Source organism: Ranitomeya variabilis, chromosome 7 (assembly GCF_051348905.1).
Source record: "Ranitomeya variabilis isolate aRanVar5 chromosome 7, aRanVar5.hap1, whole genome shotgun sequence".
NCBI classification, from domain to species: domain Eukaryota; kingdom Metazoa; phylum Chordata; class Amphibia; order Anura; family Dendrobatidae; genus Ranitomeya; species Ranitomeya variabilis.
The window spans coordinates 49,767,177-49,794,230 of NC_135238.1; the positions used below are offsets into that span (position 1 = coordinate 49,767,177).

A 27,054-nucleotide genomic window follows, 5' to 3' on the forward strand; every position below is an offset into this window, starting at 1 on the left:
AATATTGATTAATATAAAATTAATAGATTTTTCTATACCTATCAACCCTTGTATTAGAAGTGAAATATCTACCACCCTTGTTATTACACCTGTTTGTACAAAATACAACAAACTAAACCAAGACCAAAAAAAATGAGCCGGAGCATAAGTTGGTAAACATGCAACGTTTAAGAGCATGTTCACACTTTGGCCATTTAACAGACAAAGATTACTAGTGGTATAGCAAAATTTATGGATTTGTTGCTACTAGGAGTACAAGATTGTGAATCTTTTCTTCCCCAGCACAATCCCTGACCAGGCACTGTAATGTACTCCATGCGAATGAGCAAACACTCTCCCTTTTCTATTCCAGGGACAGACTAGAAAAGACTTCTTGAAGCAGCAAGTATAGGACAGAGTAGTGAATTCACAATCCCCAATGAGACTTTAGTATTTGCCGCTGTGAACAATGCAGAAAACCGCAAAGCAAAAGACACAAGAGAGTGCAAACAGAAAATTGCATCATATTGAATTTTGTCATATAAAATGTATGGAAGACAAAAAGGAAGTAAAAATGCAACTTCCTTTTTTTTTATCACGTTATAACTTTTTTTGAGGATTATAGGTAAAATAATTATTAGAGTTGAACATCATTGAGATTAGCTGTAAATGCTATTCGGCCTGTAGATTGTCCTACAACCACAAGGGAATCTTGAAGATGTAGGGTCTTGTGTATTAGTTATTTTACCTAGTACCCATGTCTAATACATATGAAAAACCTCACTTGGTTCGTAATACCTGCCTCTACCTGGGAGTGCTGTCTGAAATACAATGTCGGCCTGTCTCCTGCTTGTAATAGAGAATGGTGAGAAAACTATCACAAGAAGGAGGCAGGGGAGAAAGGCAGTGCGTGTTTGCTATACGCATACTCCTGGCCACATTACGACGAGATGGGTTGGGCCTCACTCAATGCAAGTAAATTCAGCAAGGCTGGAAAGTCTAGTTGTAAAGTGTCCGTGAGTATGCTTTTTGCATACTTGCAGGCACATGACCTGCAAGTGACTGTACACTTGTAGCTTAAGACCGGACAACCCTTTTAAAGGATTATTCCAACCTTAGACATTTATGGAAATACTGTACAAGGCTCAGCATTAAGAGAACTGCTAGATAAAACTGTAATTTTGTCATAACTGCAGCAAGCAGCCTAGTAAGTGATACATCACTGGACTCAGGGTCTCTGTCTCTATGTCATGCTGTTCTTAGGTGGGGAACAAAATCTTTGCGACAGATTCCCTTTCAGAAATTAGACTTTTCTAGTGCTTTCGAAACCTCAAGTCAATACTTTTCCAGCACTAGTATTGTTCACAAATGATCAGCCGAAAACTAATTCTCCCAATAATGGTGTAGCTGGGCACGGACATCTGTAAGTATTCAGTCCCGGTCTAGAAATAAGAGATCCGCACACACAACAGTCTTTGGACGTTTTATTGACATGATTAAAAAACATGTGCTTTTGGCTTGTCGATCATACAGTTTTCTCACATGGAAGAGTCTGAAATATCCCATTGTATGTTTTATTGCGAGAGATGTTGTTTTTTTTTTTGTTTGTTTTTTTTAAAAGACATTGATTTTTCTCACAAGGAACAAAGTAAAACAACATTTCATTGATGCAGCGAACGGTTGTTCCGTCACGTAAAAATATGTTCACTTTTGCTGGAAAAAAGTAGCACAGTTGAGTCAATTAAAAAAAGGTTCCTATCGGCGAGATTCTGTACATGTACAAACACAGACACTCACATGTATACTTATATATATACACGTCATATAAACACGGCCCTGGAGGAGATACAATTAGATTTTGGCCTTCAAGGGTTTTTTGTTTTTTTTATTTGCCTTGGGCAATCTTGTCTTCTGGTCCACGAGGGATAAGGACGCCGAAATTCCTACATCGGCCGGAGAACGAAGACGGCATCGTCCAAAACGTAATAGTCATTGTACATATCGCCTTCACATAAATAGGGGAGTCTGGTGAACGCCTCAACAACAAACCCTGCTTCATGGAAGACGGCAGCCAGGCTGTTCACTTGTTCCTCCCATAAGCTTCCCATTACTTCCATAATTTCCGATGGCTTCTCCCATTTGCCTCCTAGAAGTATACATAATGGAAGAGATTAGAGCTTGGATCATGAGCAATCGGGTTCGATGTCTTAGAATTTAGGACTTCTCAAACTACCAAGAAACAAATGGAGATGAGCGAACGTGATGGGATGAGGTGTTATCTGAGCATGCTCGGGTGCTGAGTGTCTTCGGCGTACTCGAAAAATATATTCACGTTCCCGCGACTGAAAATCTCACGACTGTTCGACGGGAAATCTCTCCATGTGTCGCGGCTGTCGAACAGCCGCGAGACATGCAGTCACGGGGTCATTTGGTTAGCACAAGAGCATGCTCAGATAACACCTTATTCCAGCACGTTCACTCATCACCACACAACATTATCATTCTGGAAAATAACTCAAGTCCATCTCATCATTATATAGGGCAGTGTTCCCCAACTCCGGTCCTCAAGAGCCACCAACAGGTCATGTTTTCAGGATTTCCTTAGTATTGCGCAGGTGATTGAATGTCTGCCTCTCCAGGTGATACAATTATCACCTGTGCAATACTAAGGAAATCCTGAAGACATGACCTGTTGGTGGCTCTTGAGGACCTGAGCTGGGGAACACTGATATAGGGGATTGTTGGGGGTCCAACCGCTGAGATCCCACCGATAGGGAATATATTCCAAAGTTGAGAATACCCCTTTTAAAGCCATAAGAACAGAGATTTTTTTTCATCGATGCTCTTACATTTTTTCCTCCCTTCCTTCCAAAAGCCATAAACTTTTTATTTACCCTCTGACAAAACCATATTAGAGCCTTGTACTTTTGATTGACACCATCCACTTTAATCAGACAGTGTACTGGAAAATGGGAAAAGTATTCCAAGTGAAATAAAATCGAGAAAAAAAAAAAATTCTGAAAGTTTCAAAAAATTATTTTGCTTGAGTGGCCATTTTTCAACACTCGCTATGTTTTTAGTTTTTCGGCCAATGGAGCCGTGTGCGGTTTTCGTTTTTTTCATGGTTCTCTTATGCTTTTATTGATACTATTTGGGGTAGATATTACACCTTGATTGCTTCTTATTGCATTTTTTATGCAAAGTTGCAGCAACTAAAACACACAAATCTGGGGTTTCAATTTTTGTTCTCTTTACAGTTTTTACAAATTGGCATAATTAATTTTATATTTAGATAGATTGGACTTTTCTGGACACGTAGATACCAAATATATATATTATATATATATATATATATATATATATATATATATATATATATATATATATATATATATATATATATTTTGTAAATTTTTTTTATTAAAGTAGTATGTAACCAGCCTTAGCAATCTTTTGTACAACAGCAGATGGAGCGGAGGGGAGAGGCTCCTGCTGCAGCCAGTTGTCTTATCTGAGCTAAGGAGACACAGAGAAGATTTCTTGATATATTTTAAATTATAACATGAGTCAAGATAGGATCAAAGGAAACCAAAAATACTGCAGTCCGGTGTAGGAATAAAGCCTTTAGGGAAGGACATCGAGAAACCAAGGCAGGAAGTGACCCAACAGCTTAGACGGCTTAGACAAGGACTGCCATCAGTTCCCCTTTTAGAAGGAATTTACTGAGATGAGAAATGGACAGAAGCCACTTGTCAGGATGCATGATTCTCCAGTTCATCCTCACATATCCTTATTCTGGTAAGTGCCATAAATATGACAATTATATATGAAAGATCCGAGTCTGTACTAGAGGGAAGTATCACCAAAAAAACCTGTCCGTGCAATTCATTATTATAGGTAAATATAGGAGAGAGCAGGGGCTCAGTGTTATGTATAGCTTCAGAAGGGGGCTACAGCGATGGGCTTCACAACGGGGGGCTCTCCAGCTACGGCCAAAGTACAAGCACGCCAGGGACCTGTAGTTATACCACCGCTGGAGAGGAACGAGTTGTCGGAGGATAGATGTGTTTAGATTAATCTACTAACTGGGGCAATGCCATATTAGGTGCAGGTAGAGACCCTCCATGAGATGGGGGACCCACCAAATAATAACGCATTAGGGTCTAGGACAAACCCGGGCAAAAACGTGTAAGGGAACCGGTCATACAGAAAATGGTCTCTGATCTGCAGGTAGGATGTTCTAGAGCAGGAGGAGCTGATCAGACTGATAGACATTTTTTGGGTAAAGTTTAAGTAAAACTTTAACTTTATTCAGTAAAGTTCCTGGTGTTTGTATGAGGAGTCCAGTGGGCGGTCCTAATCAATTATTGACAGTCTTCCCTGTATGACAGTTCATGCAGAGATAACCGTCAATCACTGCTAGGAACGCCCACTGGACTCATTCATACAAACAGCGGGGATTTTAATTAATAAACTACAAATATATATATATATGTAATGTATCGCCTCTACGCAATGTTGTCTGCATGTACAATGTCCCCTTAAGAGTTTCACCCCAGCTGGGGAGCCCCAGGTCGGAGACCACTGCCCTAACCCACTGAAAGATTTCAATCATTTCTCCATTTCTGCAATTTCCAGAAATACTGTTACCATTGTATTACACGTAGGGCTAAAATCAGCTTTCCAATGTTTCTGAAGAACTAGTTATCTAAGGAGGATTTTTAGAGAAGCTTCTTGTTTCTGAAAAGTACAAAACAAGATCTGCAGTTCTTCCTCAATGATAGGGAACTGAAATCATACTGGAGGTTATTTTTTTGTCTTAAATGGAAAGTGAAGGAGCTAAAAACGGTGGCGTCAATACGGATGAATCCTGTCGTATAAGTAGCCTATAGAAACAGTGGCAAATAGTGGCCACATTCCCCAAGCCTATTGCTGAATTGTATAATGTGGACAGTGATATGCGTTAATAGTGTTGGCGTTGTATTCTGCCCGACAGTAGGGAGAGTTGGAGTTGTTATTTGGGAGTAGCCCAGAGTGAGAAAGGGCTAAGGTGAAGGGACAGAGACAGCTTCCTGTCAGGACGTCAGACAGGGCCCAGTGTACGTCAGAAGCAGACATAAGGTCTGCACAGTAAGCAGTGCCGCATGATGTGGGTGTCCCAAAGTGAGAGGAGACCAAGACAGTGGTTAGCATGAACCGCAGTAAAAAAGGAAAAAAACCTGACAAAAGGACAGTGTGGTCAACCAGAGATGGGTCCTGGGAGAAGATGCGTAGAAGTATGGCCCCGAGTTTATAACTCAGGTAACCGGTCAAGACAGGACAGAGTACGTGAAATGGAGAGAGTGCACCAGGCGGGAGTTCCAAAGAGTCAGTAGCAGAGAAGCTAAGTACCGGCCATATTGGCAACCTAGTTCCTTAAGGGGAAAGAAGACGCTGAACCGCGGGTTGAGAATAGGACTCTTGCTAACTGGACTGTAGTACTGAGCTGGGTTGTGGTGATGGAAGGTGAAACAGTGACGTTAGAGAACACGAGAACAAAAGAGTAACAAGGTGGGAATCGTGACTAGGGGAGAAAAATGCTCTGTATTGTGAAGGAAACGTTCATAAAGTTGGGTACCCGCTACCTACCGTACAGAAATCCCACAAAGTTATTGGTAAGCAAAAAGTTTATTTTTGATTGGTGGTGGTCTCCCTCATTGAAGTTCTCAACATCTGGTCCTAGCCAACCAAAGATTAGACCTGTAAAGGCATAATGCCCCCATAGACGAAGTCCACACACCCAGCCAGGAACCCCACCTTCATGTAATGTGCCGGGGCCCAGTAGATGAATATCTTGCTCACGGCCTCCGCCCTGCCCCACGCTACATGTGCGACACCCCCAAATGACCCCAACTCCACAGGACTGCTGGGATACGTTCAGAACAAGTTTATTGAGGGGTTCAAAACTGACCAGTTTTTCAACAACAAAAAAGCTTCAGGAAATGCTCTTTCTTGTGGGAGTTTTAGAGCAGTTTCTATTTTAAGTGGCTTTTGTAAAAGTTTTTAAAGCATTTTTTTTTGCATTTTTTTTTACGTGATGTGCTAACTTTAGAACGGATTAAGAAAGGACTCAAAACCTAAAAAGGTAAAAAAACAACTAGAACAAAAAACTGAACATATGAACAGCAAAGTGGATTACGATTGCAATGAATAGGAAGAATCTTTCAAGCATTTTTTAAGCAATTTTTAAAGAGGATCTGTCAATCAGGTAAAAAATGGACAGCTTTTGCTTTTATATTACTCCCCGAGTTTTTTATTTTTTTTAAAAACTCTGCACACAGTTCAAGATATATGGGCCTTTTTATTCAGTGCTGAACTTTAGAGTCTTTACTAGTGGGCATGGCTCACAGGACCCTCTCTTGGCGCACGCCTCACAGGACCCTCTGGGGGGGGGAGGCGCGCGCCTCACAGGACCCTCTGGGGGGGGGGGGGGGGGGAGGCGCGCGCCTCACAGGACCCTCGGGGGGGGGAGGCGCGCGCCTCACAGGACCCTCGGGGGGGGGGGATGGGGGGGTTGGAGGCGCGCGCCTCACAGGACCCTCTGGGGGGGAGGCGCGCGCCTCACAGGACCCTCTGGGGGGGAGGGGGGGGGAGAGAGGCGCGCGCCTCACAGGACCCTCGGGGGGGGGGGGGGGGGGGGGAGGCGCGCGCCTCACAGGACCCTCAGGGGGGGGAGGGGGTGGAGGCGCGCGCCTCACAGGACCCTCTGGGGGGGGGGGAGGCGCGTGCCTCACAGGACCCTCTGGGGGGGAGGCGCGCGCCTCACAGGACCCTCTGGGGGGGGGGGGGGGAGGCGCGCGCCTCACAGGACCCTCGGTGGGGGGGGAGGCGCGCGCCTCACAGGGCCCTCGGTGGGGGGGGGGGGGGGGGGGGAGGCGCGCGCCTCACAGGACCCTCTGGTCCAAAACACAAGAAGACTGGAAAACCCAAGGGAACAGCAGGGATAAAACACGAGCACAAACAGACCACTTTTGACCTGGTGAAAGGTTATCTTTAAGCTAGTTGGAAGAGGTGAATACTTTTTTACATGGAGGTGGTTACCAGAGACAGGGATTTTGTCAGTTTGGCCATATAGCAATCATTATATTTAGGAGTCTTGTGGCCTGTACAGTAGAAGGGCTATAAATATATAATGCTGACATAATGCCGTATTGCTGAGAAGCTTGGGAAATAACCAGAGTGAGTAAACCTGTGGTGTGAAATCACACATCTGCTGACCCAGCACAGACGCATCAATGAGCTGTAAACTTAGCACTTCCTTAACATCTACTTGGAGACACACCACCATTGTAACAGCAATGGCCGATGACCAAGGACAAACTTGGATTTATGGTCACTTTAGGATAGCACGTAAACTAACCCCAATGAAAAGCAATAAGACTCATGTTTGTGCGGCTTCGTCCTCTAGGAGTCGGGAGCTGTGCGGTGAAGGTGACGCAGAATGCGTCTTCGGAGGCTTTACTGGAGCAGAAGACGGCCAACGTATCATGCCAGTATAAAGCCAGCAACTGTCCAGGCACAGGGACCATATTCTGGTTTCGATATCTGGCTTCTACGTATGAAAAATTAGACCCAGGTCAAGGAAACCGGTTCAAAGTTGAGAACACCGTTGGGAACAGTCTGCTGAAAATCGAACAAATAGTCCCGGAGGACAGCGGAATATACATTTGTGGCTTAGTATATCCTGAATCTTCAAACTCCACGTCAAAGGCCGCAGGACAAGGAACGACGCTAATAATACGAGGTAGAACAAGACACTTACTGACCCTAAGGTGCATTACTGGGGCAAGTATTACCCAACGATTGAAGAGAACGCTTGTTTGTCGGGTGAAATGACTTTTAAGCCTCATCGTTCTCGGCAGCACATCCACCTGTGTAACCAGGAAATGTGCTGCCAAGAACAATGATACCTCATCCGGTTGTTTAACTGCCACAGATTGGCTAGTCCAAACCCTTACTAATATTCTGGATTCTCAGATGAACAACTAAGGGCTTGATTCATTATTGCATTTACGCCTTTTTTGGTCTATTATTTTTGTGTTTTATGCCTGTTTTTCGCCTAATTCTAATTTTTGCTCTTTTTATAGTAACTTTTTTGTATATGTGTCTTTTTTATTTTTTGTTTGCCATAGTAAGCAGGGTTTGAGGTTTCCAGATGTTTTCCCTCGATTCATCATTTGTGACTGGCACGATTTTATGTGCACAAGATATTTCTAGCAAATTTTTGCAATTCTTTGGGTTATTTTTTTTGGGCGCTAAAACGGTTAATAAGTAACCGTTGTTTCCATTTTTATTTCACAGATCAAAAGTACACGTACAAATAAGATATTTATTATAAAATATCACATCAGGAGAATCTGCTTCCTTCTCCTAGATTGATCCTTCACTCTCAATTCATGGACAAAAGCTGTAAAATTGTTATTTAGTGAATACAGATTTTCCATTACGGAGATAGGAGATGACAGTTGGTGCTCATAAAGTTCTATGGAACTCTAGCTCCTCCCCCTTCTATAGAATGTTATGAGCACCAATTGTCATCTCCTAGCTACGTAACTGAAAATCTGTATTCACTAAAGACTGATGTAACAAAACAATTGTGAATTCTGAGAATGAAAGATCAGTCCAGGAGAAAGAAGCACATTTCTTTGATAAGTTGTATTACAAATAAGTTGCTTAATTTCAAGTATACAGGTCAGGTTTACCAATGACGACGTGCTGCCAAGAAAAATAATTTTGTTGAGGATATTTTTCAACAATTTAGGTTCTCAGTGCCTCAGACAGTTCTCTTCTCCTCTATCTGTTCTCCAGACACACAATGCAAAGATTGAGTCCACTCCTCCCCTTTTTATGTGGTTTCAGGTTTGATTTTTATATTTCTCACACCTGTTACTTGCCATAGGTGAGCTTGAACGAGTATCACATTCTTTAAACAAAGTTGTTTACCCACAATTTTAGAACGGTTACAATTTTGTCCGGCCCATTTTTGGAGTTTTGCGTGAAATTATACCCAATTTTTGTCTTTTTTTCTACCTTTTTTTGTGTTGTTCCAATACACACAAAAGGAAATAAACATGTGTATAACAAAACGTGTGTAATTGCAATAATTTTCAGGGAGAAATACTTCATTTTCTGGAACAATTTAAAGGGTGCCAACACTTTCGGCCATGACTGTATGTAGTATTAGCAGGGAACTAGGTATCTTGTGGCGTCACAAGAATGCACAGAGTTGCACAATAAGTGTGATCGCAAATGGCCGAACTATACTACAACTATTTGCAAGTATTGAGAAATGCACAAAATGCTGACAGCTGTGAGAAACGAAGATCAAACGAGAGTAAAAAAAAAAACCCTCAGAGGAAAATATGTAAAAATCTTAAGATGCTTTTCGGCCGAGCGTGACTTTTACTTGACAGTCACTGCGACCAATCTTACTATGGGAGGAGCCAGAGGAAAAAGAACAATAAAGTCATCTGTAAGTAGTAAAATATATACCGTAACTTTCCAATACATACCTTTGGGGTCCTATTTCCCCGTAGTTACACTTGTCCTGGCCCCTGCTGTTGCACCGCCAGTCATGTACTAACGCAGAACAGAACTGTCAGGGTCAGCGTGTGGCAAGTGCAGTGTATGAAGGGGGCTGGCTGATTGCACATTACAACAGCTAAGCCAGCCTCCTCCTCTGTCTCTGCAGGGACCTGACACCGGGGGGCACCAGAGGCAACAAATCTAGATTAGGAAGTATAGTATTCCCAGCCAGGGTTGCTAACTATATTTTTTTTTTTGGACAGCGTCTCAAAAAAAAAAAAAAAAACACGAACAGCCAACTTTTTTTTTTTTTACGAACACATTAGAAAACCATTATAAATAATAATTATAAGTGATACTTGTCTATAGACCATAAATCCTAGCTGCACTCACTGTGAACTGTAAAAGGGTTGATAAATACAGTCAAAAGAATGTGTACAAGTATCTGCAGCTTTAAAAAAAAATAAAATAAATAAATAAAAATCACAGACATCTATTTTTTTTTTTTTTTTTCGGAAGGGGAAGAATGTGCCCCATTTTTTGCAGACTATTCAGGAATTTCTGGACGGTTGACAATCCTGTTCCCAGCTGATTTCTTTCTCCTGGAAATCCTTTTTCAAAACCAGTAACCATTATGTCTCTTCCGTTGCAGAGAAACCTGACGTGGCGATTACACCGACCAATATCGCTCTAATGGTCCTGTGCACACTGACCCTCATGTATTGTATAGCAGTGTTTACTTATTACTCCTTCAAGGTGAGTAGTATATATCTAATAAAATACATACATATGAGTATGATGAGCGAACGTGCTGGGATAAGGTGTTATCTGAGCATGCTCTTGTGCCAACCGAGTGACTTCAGCGTACTCGAAAAATATGACAGCCGTAACACCTGTCTGTCAGGCAGTCCCTGCATGCGTTGTGAGTCATGCAGCTGTGGGGACTCTAATAGTTTTAGAGCATGCTGAAGTCACTCGGTTAGCACAAGAGCATGCTCAGATAACACCTTATCCCAGAGCTGTAAACCACTGAATAAAATAAAGAGAAGTCGGCATTACCCAAAGTGACTAATATAGATATTAACACCACGACAGGAAGACCTAATAAGAGGATATTCCTGTAAATGTAAAGCCACAACAGTGAAAGTGGTGCCAATAGTCAGCGTTCGGCGGCACATCGCTGAGCCCGCAGCTTGTGCCGCTTCCTTGAAGTGATCAAAGAGGGTCTCTGCACCCGGACCTCCCATCAATATGATCTTCTGAAATGTCAAAACTGTCATTTGGGTTATTAATCAAAGCATCAATGTAGAGCGACTGTATTAGGAAAGCATGGCTACTTTCTTACAGAAATGGCGCCACTGTGGCCCGCGGGCTGCGACTGGTACCGAATCTCGGCCTCACACAAGTCAATTTTGATAAACTGCAATAATGCACATGCCACCCGTGCACTTTGCATTTTCCTTATTCATTAACCAGGACAATATTCTGCTTTTGAGACACATTATTAAACAACATTTGAAAACTTTTACAGGCAAAATGGAGAATGTGGAAATGTCTACAAAGCAAGCGCAGCGGCACAATGAAAAGCAACGTAAGGGATCCCGCTTGTGCGCCATTTATGCTTTAGGTAATATTAGATCGGGATCTATAAAAACTTTTCTCTCTTCTTACAGAGAACTTTCAAGACGAGAAGTATTTTTCAGGCCATTGCAGCGGAATACCACAAGAGGTATCATCGGAAAAGCAGAAAACCAGTAAGTCAGATTGGTGCTTCCACGTCACTCCAATATAGGCGAGCCCAAGACAAAGCGCCACATTTAGGAACATACCCTCAAAAGGACAATCCCTTACTAGGGCCTTTTGATGACAGAAGTGGTCTTCTCACTCAGGCCCTCATCTAGAAGTCAGAATGGAGAGCAGCTATGGAAAGCTATCTGAGCTCTATCGGCACCTTCTGGAGGATAGGTGATAAATATATGTCAGGTAGGGGTCCAATAACCCCCAAGACAACAACGTGGCTCCCAAATTTCCTTTGCATGAATGTGTGACCACCGCTCCATTCACTTCTGTGGTATTGGTGAATGTCTCCCAGAAGTAAGTAGATGGATGGCCATGCACGTGCTATGCTACCTTATTCAAACAGGGATCTTTTGAGATTCGTGGTTCTTTAAATCCAATCCCACTGTAATGGTCTGGGTCTGCCCTGCATGACATGGTAGTCCACCCATCAGAATGGCTACTACGGCAAGCTGGGATTCCCCAATGCAAGGGAAATCTATGGCTAGGAGTAGCCGAAATGACAGCTGATTGATCGCGGTGGGGTAGATGAACCAGACATGTGGAGGCCATCTCGTCTTTACAAAAAGCATTGCCCCGGGTGGGTGGCAACCAGTCCTGGGATTAGCGCTGTTCACGGATCACCAACAATTTTCTCCTAATCCAAATATCCGACTCCTTTCTTAACAGAACCCGGTCATAGAGGATGAGCAAATCTACCAGAATACGCAAGATTTAGACTGAACTGGCTCCTCCGAAGCACAAGGCTGGAATGTACAGACCAAACGGTGTGAGAAAAAGAGGGAAAATATGTAAAAAGTTATTAAAATATTTAATTAATAAAATGTCAAAAACAGCAAGTGCCCAGTTACTGCAATACTTGGATTGATGGGTAGGAATCAGCTCCGGGTGATCTAAGGATCCAGTGTTCTGATGTCAGGAACAGACGTGGAGAAAAGTAAAGTGCTGCGTTCACATCCGTGTCGGAGGCTCCGTTATAGAAGAAAAATTGTGTATTTTTCTCTTGAAAATCCAGGACGGAATCAGACGGCTCGGATTATATGTCGGATTATAGGCAGGGTTCATTGGGTGCAGTTGATGACGGATTCAGCGCAATTTGGTTTTTCTGCTCCGATGACAGAACAGAAAACCAGAAATGACAGCGTAAATCCCATCTGAGAAAGGAGCCACATACGATTTCACACAATATAGGGCACGATAGAAAACGGACAGAAACCACGTGAAGTGTGATACATGGACGCACATTTCGTGTCCTTTTAGCTCCGGACTTGTAGAGTCCTGATGTTGCTGAATGCAGCTGTAATTTTATTTTACATCTGCAAACAAGGCAACACAAGCGCCCGTAGCATCTCCTGCTCCGACATTTATAAAGAAGCCATTAAAGTACTTATCTGGAACTTCTATAAATATAAAAAAGTGATTGCAGTAAATGCTGCGGACGTAACGATCATGTGGATGTATCCTGTGACTGCTGACTCCATAGCTTGTATATGAGTTGGTTACTCTAGGTTCAGCACCTGTTCACACTTTAGTCTATGTTTGGATGTGACGGTCAGTTTTTTTGAAGTTTGTACTCATTAGCCTTCTGATTGAGCACTCCGCCTCTTAGAAACAGGCATTTTTAATCACAGTAGGACCACTACCCCTCCACAAAGATATAGATTTTAGTCTAAGAGAGGATTCACAGGTTCCCGTACAGGTGAAGACTTTATTCTAAGCGAGGATTGGCATTGTTAGGTCCTGGTAAACGAGAAATGCCTTATCGTGGCTACCAGGTGCACATGAATTGGCCAATTGATGCGCTAAACTTTCTCAATTTTTCCTATTTCTAGTGCAGTAATGCAATTCAATTTTCATATTTCATGTTTGCATGCTATGGCGCTACAGAGTGCTGCCTTATTTATTTGATAGTTATACGAGTTGGTGACTCTAGGTTCAGCACCTGTTCACACCTAGTCTATGTTTGGATGTGACGGTCAGTTTTTTTTAAATTTGATCTAATAATATAGGCGTCACTAATAGGCTGTAAGCCAGACACGTGCTGTGACGGTGGCCTATACAAGCCTTATCTGTGTGCATTTGTAATACTAGCCAACCATCCCCTCCATGAACTGGTCGGTGTGGTCCATCAGGATTTTGCACATTTGCAGCATGCTCCTTTATCATGGAGGCTGCTGCACCCTGCAGTGCATTTAATATTATGTGTTGGTAAATGCGTCCGCCTTTTTTCCTGTGATGTGTTTTGCATTTTATGTCCTTTTCGGTGAGTTGCTTTAAGTCTGACTGATGTAGAAATTGAGGGTCCTCTGAAAAGATGGGAGAGGCAGCTGCCGTAGAATGAATGGAAAGTAGGCTGGGCATGCAATAGAGTGAGGCAGAACGCCTTGTTTACATGCACAGACATCTCTCCATTCATTGTCACCTGGATGCATGGATTGGCAAAAGCCTCATCAGTCAGGTCAGGGGTCCCCCAATCTCCAGAGAGGTCGGATGTACACAAATCCAGACCAAACAGTATGCACTCCATTGCACAAACATTACGGTGCATTCACACTGGGTGGCAACGCTGCAGCAGAGGAAACCGTATGTAATTATAGGGAGTTTTTGCTGCAGTTTTACTCTTTAAAGCATGAAAATACGGAGAGTTATTAGGCTACTTACCATTTTCTACATAAGGGTGAAATGGCAGGACCAAGGCCAATATGACCCGACCTCTTGTTGGCTCAAGGACACTTCTCATTTCCTTCAGTAAGGTCACGGGCTGGTGGCAGCGATCAAGGAGGTTTAAGCAGCTAATGACGTCGTACTGGAAGCCAGTGCTTTGCCATTCATCAATATTAAGTACTCTATAAATATAAAATATTCATTTTAGAAGTGGTAAGAAAAACCTTAACTTTCAGGCATTGTGTGAATTCCTGCTGGAAATATTCTGTAAGCTAACGACAGACAAGAACATCCAAAGGACGGGAGATCAAGATGAGACCCTTCATTCTAGCATTGGAGATCTCCACTGTACATATACAGTCATCCATATGCTGGTGTATAGTGATGAGCGAGGGTGCTGGGATAAGGTGTTATCTGAGCATGCTCGGGTACTAACCGAGTGTCTTCGGCGTGCTCGAAAATTATGTTTGAGTCCCCGAGGCTGCATGTCTCACGGCTGCTCGACTGCGGCAACACATGCAGGGATTGTCTACTAGCCCTGAGACATGGAGACGCAGGGACTCAAACGTATTATTCGAGCACACCGAAGTCACTCGGTTAGCAGCCAAGCATGCTCAGATAACACCTTATCCCAGCACGTTCACTCATCACTATTGGTGTATGCTAAAAAAAACCCATTGGTTTCTTTCCAGATGTGGGGGAAACATACCTGTACTTTTTCTTCTGAAGTTGCCATATCATGGTCTGAGACATCTCTGTGACGTAAATCTCTTCAAAGTGTGGGCTCATAACCTTTGTCACTTCACCATCTCCGGCACCTAGATCCAATAGTCTGTGAGATTTCCAATCAGGGCCAACCTTCAGAAGTCTCTGGAACTGTTCTGGTGAAAAGACAAACATTGACCCCCTGCCGAGGAGCCTACGGACATAGGGAAAAATGGTGGACACGTGGTTACAATCATGCTGATCCTTGCAATGCTCCATGTGATCCTAGTTCACGGCCATAAACCTGTCAAATAGTGATCTATAAGACCCTTATTAGATCTTTTTATGGCAGCTGCCTCTGTTCCAGGAAAGAAAAAAGGCAGTTCATTGTCTATTGATTTTGCTATGAGCAAAAAGTGAGTTTTTGAGGTGTTCTATTTCCAGTAATGGACAATATAGCAATTTACCAATATACAATAGTCGTTTGATTGACCAATATCCCCCCTTCATACAAGGTAAAGGCAGATGTCCTCTTACTTAAAGGGATTGTCCGACCTTAGGGTGCAGATCTGTAGTCATTTTACATGACTGCAGACTTGTGAATGCTCATAGCGCGCGCACTCCGCACTGTCAGGATTCTCCGGTGCACATGCCTGCACATATGTGATTTACACACATGCAATCATGTGCCGACTAGATGTGTGCGGCCTCGCTCAATATAGATAGATAGATAGATAGATAGATAGATAGATAGATAGATAGATAGATAGATAGATAGATAGATAGATAGAGCGCGCTGGACATGTCTAGTTGGCATGTGGCTAAACGTATGCAAATCACAAACTTGAAGTCATGTGACTGTAGAATTGCACCCCAAGGCTGGAGACCCCTTTTAAGATTTGATTGGGGTCTCAGGATGTGCTAATGAAATGTATGCAAGGATAATAGTGCAAATCATCATGTGATTACTGGAGATCATACCGCACATTAATTGTGAATAGTCGGCTACAGTGGCTTGCAAAAGTATTCGCTCCCTCGAATTTTTACCTATTTTGTTACATTACAACCAGTGTTTAAATATCTTTGTAATCAGTTTTGTGTGTGATGCATCAGCACTAAATACTCTAAGTGAGCAAATATGGAGAAAAATTAAACTTGTGGGATCAAATAACTAAAAATTGGCATATGTAATTAACCCCTTTTGCTCTGCTCCTAAAAAATCTGGTGCAAGCAACTAACTTCCTAAGTCACATGCTTAGTGAAGGGACGTCCACCCAATCTAAGTGTCACATGTCTGTCAGTATATACACTTTACCTTTTCTGAAAGGCCACAGAGGCTGCAACACCATTAACAAGAGGCACCACTAACCAAACACCATGAAGACCAAGGAGATCTCCAAACAAGTCAGGGACAAAGTATAAGTCAGGGTTGGGTTATAAAAAAGATCCCAATCTCTGATGATCCCCGGAGCGCCATCAAATCCATTATCACCATAAGGGAAAGAACATGGTACCACAACAAACCTGCCAAGAGAGGGTCGCCCACCAAAACTCTCAGCCCGGGCAAGGAGGGCATTAATCAGAGAGGAGCACAGAGACCAAAGGTAACACTGAAGGAGCTGCAGAGTTCCCAAGCAGAGACTGGCATATCTGTGATAGCGACCACTATAAGCCGCACACTCCACACAGGTGGCCATTATGGAAGAGTGGGCAGAAAAAAAGTCTTTATTTATACACAAAAAACGTAAGGCTTGTTTTGAGTTTGCCAAAAGACATGTGTGAGACTCCTGGAAGGTGCTGTGGTCAGATGAGACCAAAGCTGAACTTTTTGTCCACTAAGGTAAACGCTATGTCTAGTGTAAAAGCAACACAGCTCATCACCCCAAGAACACCATCCCCACAGTGAAACATGGTGGTGGCAGCATCATGATGTTGGGATGCTTTGGGACGGGGAAAATGGTCCAAGTCGAGGTGAAAATAGATGGTGCGAAATACAGGGATATTCTTGAGCAAAACCTGTCTCAGTCTGTCAGTGATTTCAGACTGGGACAGAGGTTCACCTTCCAACAAGACAATGACCCAAAGAACACTGCTTTAGCAACACTCGGGTGGTTTAGTGGAAATGTAGAACTGTTTTGGAGTGGCCTAGTTAAAGTCCAAACCTTAATCCAACTGAGAATCTGTGGTCAGAAGATTGCATTTCACCAGAGGAACCATCTAACTTCAAGGAGCTGGAGCAGTTTTGCCTTGAGGAACGGGCAAAATCCCAGTGGCAAGATGTGGAAGTTCATAGAGACTTATCCAAAGCAACTTGCAGCTGTAATTGCTGCAAAAGGAGGCTCTATAAAGTATGGACTTTAGGAAATTCCAGGTTGTGAGGTAGCAAAACACGAAAACTGATAAGGGGCGAATACTTTCGCAAGCCACTGTATATGTACATAGTACGGCCATTACCAACCCATATAAAAGGCCAAGATTATTAAAACCATGTAGATAAGAATGGAAGTCCTGGAGATGTCTCCATGGATGGAGACAATACTACTCACCCATTGATGGAGGTTCTGGACATAAACATGCTGAAGACAGAGGACATGAAGGAGTGGTAAAGCTGTATAGACAACCAGCCGGACTTCTCGATGCTCCGGTTCAGGAAGGTCTGTGTTCCTTGATCCAGGAAACTCTGGACAAATATTGGCTGAAGTTCTTCACTTAATTTCTCTTTATCGCATAAATACCACTATAGGAAAGAACGGAAGACGTTAAAGGTTCAAGTAATACATCTTACTAGCATGGCCTTCAAAAGGAGGACTGTCTTAAAGGGAAAGAATGTACCGTACCCTTATTTCCTGGCTTATCCAAAGATTAATGGGGTTGTCCAGTTGAGAAAACCTATATTCATAAACATTACTAGGAATTCCCAGTTAATAAAGGAGTCGTCCGCTCAGGATCCTCATCAATCAGCCATAGGGCAGAGCGGTTTACAGGGGACTCTGGAGGACCTCTACAAACATCTAATGGTGTAATGCCTCATTTACCCTGTGGTGGCGCTGCAGGGATATTCAACACTTACTGCCAGGATTCCACATATATAACAGCTAAATGCTGGAGGTCCCAATAGGAGGAAACGATGATCTGCTTACATCAAGGGACCCTCCTAACAAGTAAGTAGCAGAGAAGCCCCTTATGTGACATCTATAAGTAGAGGCAAAGATGATGTGGTGGAATTGTGATAAGGATCCCAATGCTGTCAGTCCCCGGCAATGTGCAGAACAATACAATGATGATGAGCTTTTTACAGTACCAGCAAAGTCTATGGGATTTCAGAAATCTGATGCAAACACATTGCTTTTTTTTACCATCATTATTTTGTGCTTTTTATGTTTTTTGGACATAGAGCATGTCACTTCTTTCAGTGTTTTTCACCCATTGACTTGAATGGGTGGTGAAAAAACGCAAAATCGCACCAAAACCGCAGGTATCATTTTTTGCAGAAAATTCAAGGACAGCAGGATGTGACCTCACATTCTGCTACCGCTACATCTAGATGGCAGGCTGTATGGTTGCATGATGCGACCATACAGCCTGACACCCAGCAGACACTGAGCACTGTTTGCTCAGTGTCTCCCGGTCAACCCCTATAGCCAGTCTGACGTCACCGCGAGCATGAGAAAGTTCTCCTGCTTGCGGTGCCATCAGACAGGTCCTGCGAGTTCACAGTCAATGAACTCACTTCACTTTCTCACGCTCGCAGTGACATCAGTCGGGTTATAGGAGTTCATCGGGAGACACTGAGCACATGCCGCTCAGTGTCTCTGCTGGGTGTCAGGCTGGATGGTCGCATCACGCAACCATGCAGCCTACCATCTAGATGTAGCAGAGATAGACCCGTCGTGGGACAAATGGATTAGCAGCATCTCTGCAGAAAGGTGAGAAATATCGTTGTTTCTTATTCTGACTCTCTTACAGGGGACAATGGCGACACTGGAATGGGTGATGACTTAAGTATGGTTTAAATAAGATTTAGTAAAGGAGTCTGTGTCATTCTTTCAATTAAAGGACTTTATTCTGGGTGTGTGTTTTTATACAATATGACTGTGAGGCTAGTAATGGAGGTGTCTTATAGACGTCTATCCATTACTAACCTCTGGGCTTGATGTTACCTGACAATACAATGGTGACATCAACCCATTTTACACCGCTACAGGGTAAGCGGGAAGAGCGAGGCTAAGTGTCAGAATTGGCACATCTTATAGATGCGCCTTTTCTGGGATAGCCAAGTTCCAATGTTTCTAGACTGGGTGGGGGGGGGGGGCTAGTATCCATGGTCCCTTCCTAGGCTATTAATATCAGCCCACAGCTGTCGGCCTAGCCTTTGCTGGCTACTGATTATAGGGGAACCCTACGTCATTTTTTGGGGGGAGTGATTCCCCAATTTAGTAGCCAGTAAAGGCTAAGTATACAGCTGTGAGCTGATATTAATAGCCTGGGAAGCTCCATGGGTATTACCCCTGTCCCAGGCTATAAACATCTATCCCAAGCCGTCAGCTTTCCCTCTGCTAATTAAGAAAATTACTCAGGAGCCCATGCCATTTTTTTCTGAAAAATAATCTTTTACTAATTAAATACATGTACAGTAAGCTGCACACACACACTGCACTAATAGTATTTGTCTATGTGTATTTACCGTATGTAATCCATCTCTTCTATTCTGTCGGGTCACGCTGTGATTTTACTGTACTGCTGAATTGCCGGCTTTCAAAGGACATCGGTGTGTAAAAATCAGACAGAACTCGCAATGTCTGAGTGCTGTGCGATTTTGTTTCTCACACCCATTGTCTTCTATTGTTGAATGTGATCCGATTTCCGATCACAATTGCAGCATGCTGCGATTTTTTTCCAGTCTGATCATGATCTACAGGGAGTAGGTTTTATTTCCTCTTTTCAGTTAGCCCAAAAAGCGCCTTAAAAAAAAAAGCACAAAAACACGCATTTTTTGCAGCAGCTTCTTTCCTACCAAGAAATTAGGTTTTGCTGCAGGAAGAAAAGGCAGCAAAAAATACCCAGTGTGAACTTAGCCTAAGGCAGAGAACAACAGACTGAGTTTTGGAAGCAGACTTTGATCACAAAAAAAAGTTTCTCCATCTTCTCTTTTCTGACAGTCCACGAAAACTGGATCGCATGCAAATGTCATCTGAGTACGCTCCGATTTTTCCACGGACTTGCATTGCCGACTTTGATCTGACACTCAGCTCAAAATCTGACATGTCTCTGAGATTTTCCATAGAGCACTCAGTCTGCAAAAATTAAAAAAAAACACGGATAGCACTCGTAATCGAACACTGGACTGAGTAAGACCTAAGGGATTGTTCACATGTCCAATTTTTACATGCACAAGAAAAATGCTCAAATTGTTCTGATCGGAGTGTGGTCTGAGTGTTATCTGTTTTCTCGTAAGTGAAGAAAAAGAATTAAAAACATTTCTCCACCTTTTCCATTGACAGTCCGAGAACTTGATCCACACTCGGGTGTCATCCAAGTGCAGTCCGATTTTTCCATGGACCCACAGATGTGCATTGCTGATTTTAAGCAACACGTCTCCACGATTTTCCGTGTACCTCTTGATCTGCGAAAAATCAGGTATGTGAATGGCCCCATAGACCACCAGTGCTACCCATGAAAACCATGGATACACAACAATCTGATGTCTGAAAAAGGCCTAAGGCTGAATTTGGATATTTCAGTATCGTGGCCCGTGTATGGACTGATATCAGGACCGGCCGCGTTTCTCATGATGCCATACACGAGCTTGTCCTGAAAATCCTGATCCATACTCCGACGTCTAAGAATGTAGAGGGTAAAATATTTATGAAGTCTGTTCATGGCACAATTTTTCCTATGTCAAAACATAAACTATATACATCTAACAGATTGAAAAAAATAGAAGACCAACCCTTCACTTTATCACCAGCCTTTTATAATGGATGTTTATCGCCTTAAAGGCGTCTATTATAACGACCAAGTTGCATCCATTAATGAAGCACAATATATCCCGACCTTGGAATTCCAAAGTATACAAAATATCCAAGCAATAACGGCCATCACTCCTAATATAGCATTCACCACTAATACATTGTTTCCTTAGATATATAAAATAGTAATTAATGTAGACAGCGTAGCGCCCGGGAGAGGTACAGCAGACAGCAAAAGGAATACATGAAAAAGAGCAGACGCTAAGGGAGACATTTTTTGTTTTAGATTAGCCCAGAACATATTTTCATATTTATAATTAACACGAACTTAATAATGATACAATAAATAATATCATTTTTTTTTGTTTACAGATTCAATATATAAAGAATAAATAAAAGAATGAATGAAAGAAACCAAATCGGAGCTCCCATAATGAATGCTAATAAGAATGTGCCTGGAGGTGATGAAGAACAGAGGAGGGATGAGGCGGCTTCCGTGCCCCTTGTGGCCTGACGGTGAGAAGTGCATGCCCGCGATGAGCAGACGGCGCCGCCAGACAATGAGCAGGAGGAAGTCGCACAATATCCTGGTGAACAATGACAATCACACGTCACTGCTGATGTCTGGGTGCCTCATGCCATCACACCGGCTGCACAAATCAGGCCCGTAGCGTAATAGGTGATAATAATAGGGACAAAGCCGGGAGCGCAGAACAAGATGAGACCTAACAGGTGACGCACGAGCGACAGCTATGGATTGTGGACAAGTGACTGCACAAAGGTGCAACCAAGGAACCCCAGGAGGAGCCATCAAGTCCTGAAAGCCCCCCGGACCACCTTTATGTGTAAGATTAAACTAAAAACCTGCCCTGTCCACACTGAGGAGCGACTGTCACGCTCAGCGCCTGTTCACACCGTGCTGTGTGTGTTTACGGTAACAGTAAAATTAAAGTAATGTCTAAAATCTCATTCACACCGTGACGCTTGTCAGTTCTTTCTAGGTCCACACGATGCACGATTTTCCCCCCCCAAAAAAGTGGTAAAAATGTTATCAGTTTACCAGGAAACACACAGTGTGAACGCGGCCGTAGCCTTTTTAATGCAGTTTTTATCCATTGCAAAAAAAATACATTAAAAAAGGCATAAAAAAACGTACAGAATTTCCTCTGCGATTTTGTGGTCATCGTTTGTATTTTTTAGGCATAAAAAAACCTAATGTGAACATCCTCCGAAAGGGATCCTTCCTGCGAAAACAGTGACAGGGCATTAATCCGAGTGCCTGATCAATGGGGGTCCGCCCAATAATAGAGGGGGATTTGGTGCGAAGCATAGAGGCTCCTCTCTTTTCTACCCAGAAACAGCGCCCCAACTGGTCGGAGGTTAAAAAAAACCATTAAAAAAGGGAAATTAAAGGGACAGCGCCCCTTAACTTGGGTTTAGTGGGGTCGCATGTAGCCGGACCCCAACCCAATTTTAACATGGACCAATACATTAATAAACTAAACAATGACCCCTAAATATTAACCCAAGCCATTGTAATATGACAGCCAGGGGCAGCCCCCCAGGCAGAGCTGCATGGCCCCCGCTCCTCCTGTCAGACCCCACAGCTGGGCACACACCTGGTGACTCACTTCCCAGTAAGGGGCCTGGTTAGGGCTCAGCATGTTCATATACAGGGATCTACTCAGGTGACTCCTCAGGTACCGGCTGCTCCACATCTTCTTCACCGCGGCCAGGCAGAGCACGTATGTGAGTACCCAGCCGATGAACACTTTCATCTGAGCAGCTTCGGCCGATGTCCTCCGGAACCGAGCCGGTCCATGGCCCACATCGGGCCGAAGAGGCGAGTGATGGGTGGGAGGAGAGCAACCGTGCTGAGAAGGAGGGGTGAAGCAGGCTGGAGAAGGGGCGGAACCATAGTCACAGTCTCTGTTTCCACACGGACGTTTTCCAGGTGATCACAAAGCATAGAGACAGCAGAGGGCGCGCTCAGCTCCGAGTGGGCTAGCTGTACTTAACGAAGTCCTTCTCTATGGTTCTGTCTGGCAGGATTGATGACGTAGTAGTCACGTGATGCTTCGGGGAGCCCTGAGAATTTTTGCAATTTTTTTAAATTCCAGTTTGATAAAAAATAAATAAAAACCGCGCCAATTTCTGTGTAGATGCAAAAAGCCACGTTCACACGTTCAGTATTTGGTCAGTTTTTTTTACCTCCGTATTTGTAAGCCTGAGGTAAAAAACTGACCAAATACTGACAGTGTGAACGTGGCCTAATTGTGAGGTTGTTAAAATTCAGTACAAAAACTGCACTAATGCACACTGTCTGGGCTGCTGGTGGTCGCTCCGTTACCTTAGGCTGCCCTCACACTAGCAGTATTTGGTCAGTATTGTACCTCAGTATGTGTAAGCCAAAACCAGGAGTGGGTGATAAATACAGAAGTGGTGACGTGTTTCTATTATACTTTTCCTCTGATTGTTCCTCTCCTGGTGTTGGCTTACACATACTGAGGTAAAAAACTGACCAAATACTGACTGTATGAACATGGCCTAATAGAAACAGGGCACCACTTCTGTATTTATCACCCACTCCTGGTTTTGGCTTACAAATACTGAGGTAAAATACTGACCAAATACTGCTAGTGTGACGGCAGCCTAAGCGTTATACCCATCCCTGCCTGCATCTAGGTCTCGGCCACCACAGGCGGGTTACGAAAACAGACGATTATGGCTGCCGCAGTCCTGTTGTGCAAGGCCCATAGTACTGAATGGGAACTACAGAAAGTGCTACACTGGAGGCATAGCTCCCATTCATTTCTATGGGAGTTGTGCATACAGGACAGCACAGTCGCACTCGGCGACCATTTTTGTAACCTTCTGGTGGCCAGGACTTGGAGGCAGTGATTCCCACCTCAGACGTGACAGGAACAGATGAGAATAACCCTTTAACAGCTGGATCAGTTACCCCTCCCCCCAAAAAGAAAAATAAATAAATAAAATTAAATAAAATCACACCGTATATAACTGGCACCAATTTTTTTTTTTTTTAAATTATTTTACGACCTTAGGCTCAATCTTCGATAGAGTCCAATTTTTTTCACAGCTCCATAGACTTACATTGCTTATTTTCATCCGACCCTTGATCAAAATCGTACAGGTCTCCAATATTTTCCTCAGACAAGAAAAGAAAAACGGCGTGCGAATAAGCGGGAGTGCGAACGAGGCCTAATTCTGTCTGTCAGTAGCTGCCACAGGAGAGTCCACCTTGTATACACGACGCACTCACATAGACGCCATATTATTAGAAATCTACGGTGCATTGCCTGAATAGGGGTTGCCACCGGTAGGATCTGTACACACAATGTCTTTTTCTGGTGGATTCTGCAGTAAAAAAAAACGCAAGAAAAACACCCAAAAGAATGAACAGATGCATTTCTATGTAAATCAGACTCGCTGTATACATATTCAGGCTTTTGGCTTTTAACCACTTTGTTACTAAAAAAGACTTTGCAAAAACCATGTTCCTGCACGCTCAAACACAGCCATTACACAGTACACAGCAGGGAACATTTATAGGATTACCTCAGCACAGGGACATTTTTTGTAATCACATCCAATTGTGGAAGTTATTGTTAGTTCAAGATGTATTGATTAAAATACACTTTAAAATTAACTTTGTTCGTGGGAAAATCCCTTTAGCAAGAAAATACAATGTTTCGGTTGATTTACCCTTCATCAGGATAGGTATAGGATAAGCGAGCCATGTCCCCCATTGGTAATGGAATTGATGTATTCACATGTAGCATTATTGGCAAGAAATTCTGGGTTATCTGAAAATCCAGGAAGGAGTGGAGGGTAACAGTGAATATTTTCCCACGCTCAAGAGTTCATATGAGTTCATGTCGCCAGGGGGGCGCAGCTTCGGTGAGGGCACCGCTAGTCACCAAAGCTTCGCTCCTTGCATTTCATTCATTCCCCAGTCATTTACAGCCGGGAGCGGTCACATTAGCACCTCTCCGGGTTTATTTAACCCCTTGGGATTACTGCGTGGGATATGACTGTACGGCGGACAGGTATGGGATATTGTTGCTTTTTTATTTTGGATTTTTTTTTTTTACAGGAGAACGAGGGCTTCGCTTGGATTGAGTGTGCAATAAAGATGTTAAACCTGTGTGTTTCATTATTTCATTAAAATACTTTACTCTTAATGTGTGTGTGTGTGTATTTTTAACCCTTTCATACTATTGGATTAGTAATGGATAGGTGTCTTATTGATACCTCTCCATTATTAACCAGGCTTAATGTCACCTTACAATAGCAAGGTGACATTAACCCCTTATTGCCCCATATGCCAATGCCACAGGGAGTGGGAAGAGAGTGGCCAAGTGGCAGAATAGGCGCATCTTACAGATGTGCCTTTTCTGGGGTGGCTGGGGGCAGATGTTTTTAGCCACGGGGGGCCAATAACCATGGACCCTCTCCTGGCTATTAATATCTGCCCTCAGTCACTGGCTTTAACACTCTGGCGGAGAAAATTGCGCGGGAGCCCACACCAGTGTTTTCCGTGAATTAATCCTTTAATTTAACCCCTACAACTCCCAAATTTTACACACACACACACACACACACACACACACACACACACACACACACACACACACACACACACACACACACACACACCTAACATTATTAGTGAGGAATATGTAAAAATTTAATGGATATGCAATGGTTTATTGTATGTAAACCATGTCTCATATCCTGTGTTTTGTTTATCATGTATGCCACACTGACAATGAAGAGGTCAAGCGAGCAAGTACACACAGTGTCAGGCCGGTTTCACACGTCAGTGGCTCCGGTACGTGAGGTGACAGTTTCCTCACGTACCGGAGACACTGACACACGTAGACACATAAAAATCAATGCATCTGTTCAGATGTCATTGATTTTTTGCGGACCGTGTCTCCGTGTGCCAAACACGGAGACATGTCAGTGTTCGTGGGAGCGCACGTTTTACACGGACCCAATAGAGTCAATGGGTCCGCGTAAAACACGGACCTCACACGGACATTCTCCGTCTGGGGTACAGTAAGCGCTGTCCCCCCCACATGGTGCTGAAGCCGGTATTCATATCTTCCCTGTAGCAGCGTTTGCTGTAGAGAAAATATGAAGAATAGTGTTAAAAATAAAGATCCATGTGTCCGCCGCCCCCCCACCCCCTGTGCGCCCCCCCGCTGGTCAGAAAATACTTACCCGCTCCCTCGCTCCTTCCTGGTCTGGCCGCGCCTCCTACTGTATGCGGTCACGTGGGGCCGATCATTTACAATCATGAATAGTCGGCTCCGCCCCTATGGGGGGTGGAGCCACATATTCCTGACTGTAAATGATCGGCCCCACGTGACCGCATGCAGGAGAAGCCGCGGCCAGACCAGGAAGCAGCGAGGGAGGCGGGTAAGTATTTTCTGACCAGCGGGGGGGCGCACAGGGGGTGGGGGGGCGGCGGACACATAGATCTTTATTTTAAACACTATTCTTCATATTTTCTCTACAGCAAACGCTGCTACAGGGAAGATATGAATCGCAGCTTCAGCACCATGCAGAGTGGGTACCACACGCTCCGTGTGGTACCCACTCGCCATACGGGCGGCACACGTGTGCCGCACGTATGGCCTCCGTGAGTTCCCAGGCACACGGACACGGATAACTCCGGTACCGATTTATTCCGGTACCGGAATTATCTGGACGTGTGGGACAGCCCTCAGTGTTTGCACACTCTCATCCCGCTCTCCTCTCTGCGTCGGTTGTTTGGTACTGTGTAATCCAGTGTGCAGTGAGCGGACACCGCAGACAGGAGAGAGGCAGGAAAGCGAGTCTGTATGGACACTGTGTGTTAATGCCCTCACTGGGCTTCTGCAGTGTTAGTGCAGGCCCAGAGATTTATTGCCGGCAGCACTCGCTTTGGATGTGAGGGCATGGTCATCAAGCTAACAGGACATTCGCAGCATGCTAATTGATGTCCTGGAACACTATTCTGGGCCCTTGGCCACACCATGGGTGCACCGGGGACCCCCCACTCCTGCATTTTTGTTTTAATTTCACTCGCTTTTAAATCTGCTGTCACCTCGGCTAAACAGGCCTACTTCACAACCCTCATATCTTCCCTATCCTACAACCCCAAACAGTTATTCAAAACCTTTAACTCCCTCCTCCGCCCCCCACTGCCTCCTCCAACCTCCCTCATCTCTGCTGAGGACTTTGCCACACACTTTAAAAATAAGATTGGCCAGACAAGTCTTCATTGTTCAACCACCACAACCCCTTTGTATACCAGACCAATGCCCAAACCCCATAACTTCCCTATCCAACATCACCGAAGGGG

At 43.8% G+C, this 27,054-nt stretch overlaps 2 protein-coding genes across 3 annotated transcripts; one reads left to right on the forward strand and one right to left on the reverse strand.

Annotated features, from left to right (window-relative positions):
• Positions 1-1,450: 1,450 nt before the first annotated feature.
• Positions 1,451-22,662, reverse strand: METTL9 (methyltransferase 9, His-X-His N1(pi)-histidine). 2 transcript variants are annotated; one of them, XM_077275040.1, is made up of 5 exons: positions 22,298-22,662; positions 17,256-17,446; positions 14,714-14,923; positions 14,002-14,186; positions 1,451-2,125 (listed from the first exon to the last, which is right to left on the reverse strand). In XM_077275040.1, the coding sequence occupies exons 1-5, from the start codon at positions 22,454-22,456 to the stop codon at positions 1,923-1,925; spliced, it is 948 nt and encodes a 315-aa protein (XP_077131155.1). In that variant the 5' UTR covers positions 22,457-22,662; the 3' UTR covers positions 1,451-1,922. The 2 variants fall into 2 exon arrangements, with proteins under 2 accessions (XP_077131155.1, XP_077131156.1); XM_077275041.1 differs by having other exon boundaries at positions 22,310-22,618.
• IGSF6 (immunoglobulin superfamily member 6) lies at positions 3,364-12,912 on the forward strand. Its single transcript, XM_077275042.1, has 6 exons — positions 3,364-3,777; positions 7,427-7,762; positions 10,196-10,299; positions 11,075-11,134; positions 11,217-11,297; positions 12,010-12,912. The coding sequence occupies exons 1-6, from the start codon at positions 3,714-3,716 to the stop codon at positions 12,061-12,063; spliced, it is 699 nt and encodes a 232-aa protein (XP_077131157.1). The 5' UTR covers positions 3,364-3,713; the 3' UTR covers positions 12,064-12,912.
• Positions 22,663-27,054: the final 4,392 nt, after the last annotated feature.